General features: G+C 46.3%; 1 protein-coding gene across 1 annotated transcript in view; it reads left to right on the top strand.

The window, feature by feature from the left end:
• Nucleotides 1-3819: 3819 nt before the first annotated feature.
• PPP1R8 (protein phosphatase 1, regulatory subunit 8) overlaps nucleotides 3820-9090 on the top strand; it is a gene marked incomplete at its 5' end in the record, with an annotated part of 5541 nt that continues 270 nt past the window's right edge. Inside the window, 5 exons of the mRNA XM_009869988.1 lie at nucleotides 3820-3973; nucleotides 4613-4833; nucleotides 7213-7357; nucleotides 7974-8038; nucleotides 9021-9083. Coding sequence (XP_009868290.1) covers nucleotides 3820-3973; nucleotides 4613-4833; nucleotides 7213-7357; nucleotides 7974-8038; nucleotides 9021-9083 — 648 coding nt within the window. The remainder of the gene's footprint in view (nucleotides 3974-4612; nucleotides 4834-7212; nucleotides 7358-7973; nucleotides 8039-9020; nucleotides 9084-9090) is intronic.

The following is a 9090-nucleotide window of genomic DNA, read 5'->3' as shown; positions in this document are numbered from 1 at the left end:
CAGGGACACTCACTGCCCGCTGGGACTCCAGACACACATCTGGACAAAGGACACAAGTCCTCTAGACACACGGTGGATGTGTGTGGGTGTGTGGGAACCATGCAGCAAATTAACTGCATCTGTTAATCTATAATCATCTGTGAATGTGATTCATGTGATCCGTCTGTTTCACTTTTTAGTACAGGTGGAAGTAGTTTTCCAGATTTGTGTCTTAGGGCAGACAGCGGTAGCCAAGAAAGAGCGTTGGTAATTAAATCGTGTGGATTGCTGAGCACTTGATACTAACCGAGCCATCTGTATCCCAGGTCTTGTGCGGAGGTCTGAGGTACGCCTTGTGATTGCTGGGTCTGAAAAGTGCAACATTAAAATAAGCCATGAAGTGTTTAAGCTCAGTGTATAAAGGATAACACTGGGTTATAACTCAGAGGCACAGGAAGTTTTGGAAACATCTTGAAGTAAAGGCAATAAAATCATTTTCTCTGATGATTTGTTGCAGTATTTCTACTTTATTAATTCGCTTGTGTCTTTGCCAGATCTCTGAAATGCTGTCAGGCAAGAATGGTTTTGTGTATAATGGTGCAAAAGAAAACTTGTAGGATGCTTCTTTTGGTATCAGTCATGGACAAGAACTAGAAAGTGTTGGACCAATTTTTATGGTACCTGAAATTGTGAGATAACTGCTCGTGGAGCTGAGCACTGAAATGTGGGGTAATGAATCGGCTTCTGAAGATCCACTTGTGTTTGTATCAGAGTTGTGTTTACACAGCATTTTTTTTCAAATACACGAGAATAAAAGGAAAAGTTGGTGCTCGCTCGTCCTTCTCACAGTGCAGTCATTAGTACAAAGTTACTGAGTTTGGGGAGAGTGAGTGCTGAGCTGAGCGAGTCGTGCACTGCACAGAATTGGGCCTAAATCCATTGTTGTGAAGCTGAATCCCCAGAAAACCTGACAAGCATTGCTCAAAAGACATCTTTTAACAAAGCCTTTGGTATTCACAGATCCAGAGCAGGATGGAACAGCTGTGACCTTAAGGGAATCACAGAATGTTGGGGCTGGAAGGGACCTCAAAAGATCATCTCGTCCGGCCCCCTGCCAGAGCAGGGTCACCTGCAGCAGGTCACAAAACATCAGAGGCTAATCCGTGAGGCTCATGGAATGATCGATCTGATAAAGGCTTGCAGGGAAAAGCGTAACAAAAGCATGTGAAGAATGTACAGGGGGAAGATTGATCTATTTACAGGTGGAAAAAAAAAAAGTGAGATAATACTCAACCAGAAAGGACTGAGGAGACCATGCAGTAGTTTAAGGTGTGTAACAGTGGCTTATACTTTCTGCTCGATTGTGAGGGGAGGCTCTTGTGAAAACCAGTATTTGTAAAGGGACCGAAAGGGAGTGTGAAGTAGCCAGGTGAGAGAAGAATCCAGTAAACTCTTTCGCTATATTGATTTGTTAGGTTTTTTATTTGAATTATACTGAGGTATGCTATTCCCCACCAGGCACAAATAGATTTAGAGGGGACACACGCACGTTTTAAGTGTCCCGAGTGGAGGGAGATCACTGTCATTTTGCGTTCTCACCTCATTTGTCATCAGATAACGTACCTGAATTGCTAATTAAGCTGCGATTCCTGTCTTATTTAATGAGTCATGGACTCACAAAGAAGATTTTTTTGTTTGCAGTTAAAGACTGAGTATTGACGCTCCTGTGGATTTTCTGGCAGCCTATGCATCACTGAGGGCACTGATGAAATTGTCATTTTATCTAGCTGTTGTTTTCACAAAACTTCTTGACATTCAGTATCTTGGCTGGTTGAAAGTGGCCACTTGGTTGAGAAGTTATTTGGTTTAGTAGTGGATGTCAGGAGCTGATAGGTACGCACCCAGCTGGGTCAACTAAACCTTGTTGGTTTAAGAAAGCAGGCCAAAACAGGTAAGTCATTAGATTTCACAAACCATTTACTTATGAAATCGTGCTCAGAATGAGTTAGCTGGGAAGAGAAGACATTAGCAGATTAAGGGACCAACCAATTCTAAAGTCATCATGATGTATACTGCTATGGAGTTGTTCAATTTGTTCTTACAGTGGCCTGAAAGAGAGAATAAATATATAGAAATAAATTAAATACTTACTACTGAATATTAGACTACGAGAATTTACAGCATGAGGTTGACAAATCTTCAGCAGAACAATGAGAAATCCAACGCAGAGAGTGTAGAACACGTGGGGGGAAAAATCTGAAAAAATCAGTGGGGAAATGACATCTGAACGCAGCAGTGCTAAAAGCCTTGAAGTTCAGAATTGGTGGGCAGGTAAATAGTAGTGACTTTGCAAGGGGATTTGTAGAAAATGAGATCCCTGTAATTTTACTGCTTGTGCAAGAGCAGAGGATCGTCTCCTTATTTTCTGTGTGTCCTGATAGCGCCACAGAACAAGTAACTGTCTGGGTTCTCATTGTGTCAGTCTTTGTGACAGGTTAAAAAAACCACCAAACCAAGTGCCCGTAACTGGTGCGGTACGTTGGCTCTTCCTCGCCGTGCGCGCGGTCTGTAGGGCTGGCAGAGCCGGGAGCAAGCGGCCGACGGAGCCGAGTGGTGCTGCCAGAAAGGAGCGTCCTTCGCGTCCCACGGCCCGAGCACATGCAGAGCAGCGCCGGAGCCAGCTGGGAAACGCGCCTGACGGGAGGCAAACCCATCCAGTGCACTAAAACAGGAGGAGACTAACGCAGCAAAATCACTTTGTCAGCGGAAAACTCGGCTCGGCTGCGTGGCGGTGCCATTGGGGAGAGGGTTATGTCGGAGAGGGGAGAAATCCTCGTGCCCTAGCAGGCACAATGTCGGTTCAGTTCAGACTGTCATGAAAGCAGTGCTGCCCTGAGCCGAGATCAGGGGCTTTTTTCTGGAAACATCCCATCAGCGTTCTCTTGATGGCGCTATAGAAATGTCGTGTGGGCTCAGGTAAATGTTTCAAAAAGCAGGAGAATCCATGTGTCACACGTCTGTAACGCAGTGCCAGCCTTTGCCTTGTGCAGCTGGAAGGAAAAAAACCCAGGTTGGATTAAGATCTTGGAATAGGTTGAGAAAAGGCTGCACTGCTTGGGTCCTCGAGCGTTTGGGCGCAAGGAGTTCCTTTCGACAAAGCCTGTTAATAGAAATACACTGTGTGCGCTCTGGGACTGTGACTGCATGTTCCTTTGCTTTTCACAGGTGCTTTATGTAACTGGTATCACAGGATGTAAGATCTTGTTTCGAAGAAGGGATTAGAACTTGAATGAATTGGGAAGGTGCCTAGAATTAATGGTTTACTGGAACAGACTAATACAGACTCCTTTCACAGTACCGGTTCGGTATAGTTTCACATCTTTATTGTAAAGGTCTGAAATCTTCTTTACTTCCATTTTTATACAAAAATGTCATTTTGATGTTCTGTATTAAATTGAAGATGATTTAGCATAGGTTCCTGCCTTAGACAAGGCCCAAGGTCACCTGCATCAACGAGTGTGTAAAAATACCATTGGGAGCAGATTTGAAAGAGAATCTCTTGTATGAAACAGTCTCATGCTTTGAAGAGAATCTTCCTTCCCAGGGTGTCTTGTATTGGCTGTTAAAGAAGGGAATAACTGAGACTCTTCAGCTCTTCTGATTTTACAAAGAGACGATTGGAGGTTCTGTATTTAACGGTGTCAGGCAAAACAAATACTGATCAGCTGTTGTTGCTTTGTTTTGAATTTGCTCTGTATACTCATGTTCTTGAATTTTTTCAGGAAGATGCAAAAGATTATAGGAGTCTAATATGCTTCTCTGTTTGATATTCTACCTCAGAAACTCATCATTGATGAGAAGAAATACTATCTCTTTGGGAGAAATCCTGATCTGTGCGATTTTACCATTGACCACCAGTCTTGCTCTCGGGTCCATGCTGCCTTGGTCTATCACAAACATCTCAAGAGGGTTTTCCTCATAGATCTAAACAGCAGTAAGTAGTGTGATGTTTAATAGACAGAAGTACCAATATTTGAGTCCTTAAACATTTCTGAATCTAAGATGCTTTTTCCTTTTTTTGTTGTTGCTGTTTGCACTGCGTGGACAGTTGTCTATAAACTGAAGTAGCATCCTACTCAAAGATTGACAAGCGTTAGGAGCAAAGTAGTCTTTGATCCAGTCAGCCTACATCTGCTTCAGTTGGTGTTTAAAACGACATTTCTAGACTCTCAAGAGGCTAAGGGAGAGGAGGAAAGTGACTTGGCTTTTCCCTTCACAATTTAAATGAAGCTTTCTCTTCTGAGGGTGGTTTCCCAAGATCTAAAACCTGATACACTGTTTTTTTCCACTGAGGGAATGATTGCAGACATGGTACTTTGGGACCTACAAGAATCAAGAGAGTTAATGGTGTTTGCTGTCTTATTTTCATGACTTTTTGAGGACTTGTGATTTGTGTTATCTCAGGTCATGAGATGGTAGGTAAAATGTACATAGCTAATGCTTTCAGCAGTTCCTCAGTGACTTGTGTCTCAGAGCAACCATGTACAGTGTCTGAACTTCTCAAGACTTGAACTCAAATGCTGTGCGCCCAAGGCGATGACTAACACCCTGTTTTGCATTTTGATGTTCTCAGCACATGGCACGTTTTTGGGTCATATCCGTTTGGAAGCTCACAAACCCCAACAGATACCCATTGACTCTACCGTTTCATTTGGCGCTTCCACACGGGCTTATACTCTGCGAGAGAAGCCCCAGACACTGCCCTCAGCAGTGAAAGGAGATGAAAAGATGGGTGGCGAAGACGAAGAGCTCAAGGGCTTGCTGGGCCTGCCTGAGGAGGAGACAGAACTTGACGTGAGTACACATATCGTACCTAGATGGCATTTCCAGCTAAACAGATAGCATTGCCCATTTCTTTGCTTAGATTCGGGTTCTTAATTTCTTGACTTTGAAGGTAGTTGGAGAAAAAGGAAGACTAGGGAAAATGTGGGCCTGCCAGTGAGCGAGGTATGCCTCCCAGTGTCAGAAGACGTGGAGGAGGTGGAGTTATTGAATGCCTTCTTTGCTTTGGTCTTCACTGCTAAAGCTCCCCCCCCTAATCACAGACCTTGGAGGTAAGAGAAAAGATCTGGTCCCTTGGAAGAGGAGGAGCAGTTAGAGACCACACGGCCAAACTGGGCATCCCTAAATCCATGGGCCCTGATGGGATGCACCCACAAACACTGGGAGAGCTGGCAGATGTTATTGCTGTGCCACTCTGCGTCATCTTTGAAAGGTTCTGGAGAACAGGAGAGGGGCCTGAGGGCTGGAGGAAGGCTAATGTTACTCCAGTCTTCAAAAATGGCAAGAAGGGTGAACCAGGAGTCAACAGGCAAGTTAGTCTCACGTCTGTCCCTGGGAAGGTGATGGAACAGATTGTTCTGGATGTCATCTCTAAACGTGTGCAAGAAAATAAAATTATTTGGAGTGGTCAACGTGGAATCATGAAGGGCAAATCATGCTTGACCAGTCTGATAGCCTGTGACGTCATACCTGGCTGGTTAGATGAGGGGAGAGCGGTGGATGTCATCTTCCCTGACTCAGCGAGGCTTTTGACACTGTCTCCCGTAACATGCCGTTAGGAGGCTCGTGGAGTGTGGGTTAGAAGGATGGACAGTGAGGTGGGTTGTGAGCTGCTTGAGTGACAGAGCCCAGAGGATTGTGACCAGTGCTCGGGGTCGAGTTGGAAGGCGTGTAACCAGCGGCGTTCCCCAGGGGCCGGTACTGGGTCCGGTCTTGTTCAACATATTCACCAGTGACCTGGATGAGGGGACAGAGTTTGTCATCAGCGAGTTTGCTGGTGGTGCAGAACGGGGAGGTTGTGACTGACACACCAGGGGGCTGAGCTGCCACCCGCCGTGACCTGAACAGGCTGAAGTGTTCGGCTTAGAGGAACCTCATGAGGTTCAGCAAAGGCAAATGCAGGGTCCTGCACCTGGGGAGGAACAGCCCCACGCACCAGTACAGGTTCGGGGTAGACCTGCTGGAAAGCAGCCCTGGGGAGAAGGATCTTGGAGTCCTGGTAGACAGTACGTTAAGCATGAGCCAGCAACATGCCCTTGTGGCCAAGGCCAGCGGCATCCTGGGCTGCATGAAGAGGAGTGTGGCCAGCAGGTCAAGGGAGGTCATCCTCCCCCCTGCTCTGCCCTGATGAGTCCTGGATATCCCCCTGGAGTACTGTTCCAGCTCTGGGCTCCCCAGTTCGAGAGAGACAGGAGAGAGTCTAGTGGAGGGCTGTGAAGATGACTGAGGGACTGGACCATCTCGTAGGAGAAAAGGTTGAGAGAGCTGGGACTCCAGCCTGGAGAAGACTGAGAGGAGACCTTGTCAATGGCTGTGAATTTCTAAAGGGTGGGTGCAGGGAGGATGGAGCTGGACTCTTTTCAGTAGTGCCCAGTGACGAGACAAGGGGCAGTGGGCACGAACCGGAACACAGGAGATTCCATCTAAACTTGAGGGAAAACATGGTGATTGAGACAGAGCCCTGGCACAGGCTGCCGAGAGAGGCTGTGGAGTCTTCTTCTCTGGAGGCCTTCAAACCCCACCAGGATGTGTTCCTGTACCACCTGCTCTGGGTGAACCTCCTCTGGTGGGGGGGTTGGACTAGATGATCTCTAGAGGTCCCTTCCAACTCCAGCGAGTCCATGATTCTATGTCTTCTGCTGGCAGGCAGGCACAAACCGCCTCATTCTGCCACGATCAGCTTGTGACCACGTTGCTTCCCAAAGTCAGTGACCAATGATCCTGCAGTTCCGATGGTGTCAGGCTTGCTGCGCAGTACGCGTTCTCCACCTGATGGTACCCCAGGTCAGGGGAGGTTTCCCACGCTGTGCCCCCTTCCCAGCTAACAGTAAGCACTGCCCTGTTGCCTGGTGAAGAGGGAGAAAGCTGTGTATGGCGCATTCACAGGATTGTTGTGCTCGGAAGGGACCTCTCAGGGTCATCTAGTCCAGCCCCGCTGCTCAGGCACCATCACCTTGAGCAGGTTGCCAAGCAAGTTCTGAACATCTCTTTGAACGGAGGCTCCACAACCTCTCTGGGCAGCGTGTTGCAGCACTGGAGTGCTCTTCCTTCCTTGGGATCGAAAGTTGACGCTAAGCAGTGTGCCGTGGTCTTTTGGTATGCACAGTCGTGGTTAAATCAGAGTTCCCACATTAATTGCTTCAACTGCTTTGTCTCCAAATTTGTCATTAGAACCTGACAGAGTTTAATACAGCCCACAACAAACGAATTTCCACGCTAACCATTGAGGAAGGGAATCTGGATATTCAGAGACCAAAGAGGAAACGGAAGAACTCGAGAGTCACCTTCAGTGACGATGATGAAATCATCAATCCAGGTAACAAATTTGCTCTGATCTGTACTTGATCCTCTTGAGGCCCTCCTCCCAGTATTCTCAGAGGGATTCCTCTTGGCTGCATACAGATCAGGAGAACAGAAATTTGGCAGTCAGTATTTGGGATCTGCTCTTTCAGAGAAGCTGCCATGTGTCTCACTGAAATCTTTGACCTTTATTTCCACCTGCAAAATAACTGCTTCATTTGTACAGCTAAAGCCTATCACACTCAGCTTCATTGGTCAGAATTCTGTCAGATGTTGGAAAAATTGCGTGGGTCCGAAAGGAGGAAAGTGTTTTACATTTTTGGCCGTCTTCAGGGACCTTCCTTCTCCAAGGTCCCCTGGGCATAGCTGTTGTGCCTGGTGAGCAGCAGCTCCCAGCGCAGAGCTCCAGTCTGTCTGGGGAGAGCAAACCGCCCGTTCCAGAACACCAGCTGAGCCCTCCTTGAGACAAAGCCACTAGATGTCCCCTTAGCTCCTATTTTTCCAGCGGCTTGTGCTTACTGAGAGAGTTGCCAGGGCGCTGGCCATGAGAAGAGAGGTCTGTGTACCAATTACTCATGTAGGGTCCTTTCCCTGTTTTTTTACTGAAAGCTTCACTGTTCTTGCTTTTACAGAGGACGTGGACCCTTCTGTTGGGCGTTTTAGGAACATGGTACAGACGGCAGTTGTCCCTGTTAAGGTACAGAGTAACTCCCAACTTCCCAATTTGTACATTAGATTGATGAACTCACTTTGTGAATTACACCTTAGAAACATCACATTCTGTGCTGGAAAATGTTTTATTGTTAAGCAAAGTTGTGTTCGTGTTTCACAGTTGTCTTCTTTTTTAGCAGATTTGACCGTCTGCCTTCAAATCCAGCTTTAGCTCTTTCCTGTAATAATACACGGAATCAATGGCAATTTTTTTTCCTTCCATAAAGAAACACTTTCCAGAAATCCAGTGTGGTAGTTTTAAGCATCACTTACAATTGTGGGAAGTGTGGAAAATAGAAAGTAAAAATGAAGGATCGCTTATTTAAATTCTCTGTTAAAGATTTCATAGGTAAGGTTGTCCACTAGAACTAGCAGGGTTTGGACTTTGCTCCAAGATGAGTGTGTTATCAGTGCTACATTTAATTTGAATGTACCAGGAGTGGGAAAGATTTGTGAAACTTTGCAGTATACACTGTTACAGCAGTATAATAATAATAATAACAAAATACTAAATAATGTTTGTGGAAAAGGATAATTCTGCATAAACCCCAGTCTACAGAAGAAGATGCAAATGATCAGGACCCAAGTGACAGCACTCAAGTGATCTAGAAGTTGCGATTTTTTACTGGGGGGAAGGAGGGATTGTGTTACTGACTGAAGACCTTCTCAGTCTTGCGTTCAGGATAAGTCAAGACTGGCAGGTGTGGACAGGAGGCAAAGAGATGCTCAGCCCTGGTCTAAGTTGAACCTGAGTTTCAACTTCTGTCACCCCGTTAAGAATTTATTATTAAATGGTTTTCAAGGAAACCCAGAATAAATCGTCTGGGATGAAGACTGGGCCGTGGTGTGGAACAACGTTGCCCGTGGCTGGTCTGAGTGCCTCTTTGGGGAGCTGGCCCTGGCATGCAGTTTGAACAGCTTGCTTGTTTCGGGGGTTTCAGTAATCCTTTACATACTTCTGTCTACAGAAGAAACGGTTGGAGAATCCCGGCTCGTTGACCACAGACGAATCTGCCTCGAGACGTATGCAAAACTTTC

Source organism: Apaloderma vittatum, unplaced genomic scaffold (assembly GCF_000703405.1).
Source record: "Apaloderma vittatum isolate BGI_N311 unplaced genomic scaffold, ASM70340v1 scaffold11375, whole genome shotgun sequence".
NCBI lineage: Eukaryota > Metazoa > Chordata > Aves > Trogoniformes > Trogonidae > Apaloderma > Apaloderma vittatum.
The sequence above is the reverse complement of the archived record's forward strand: the minus strand, read 5'-3'. Positions and strand labels throughout refer to the sequence as shown.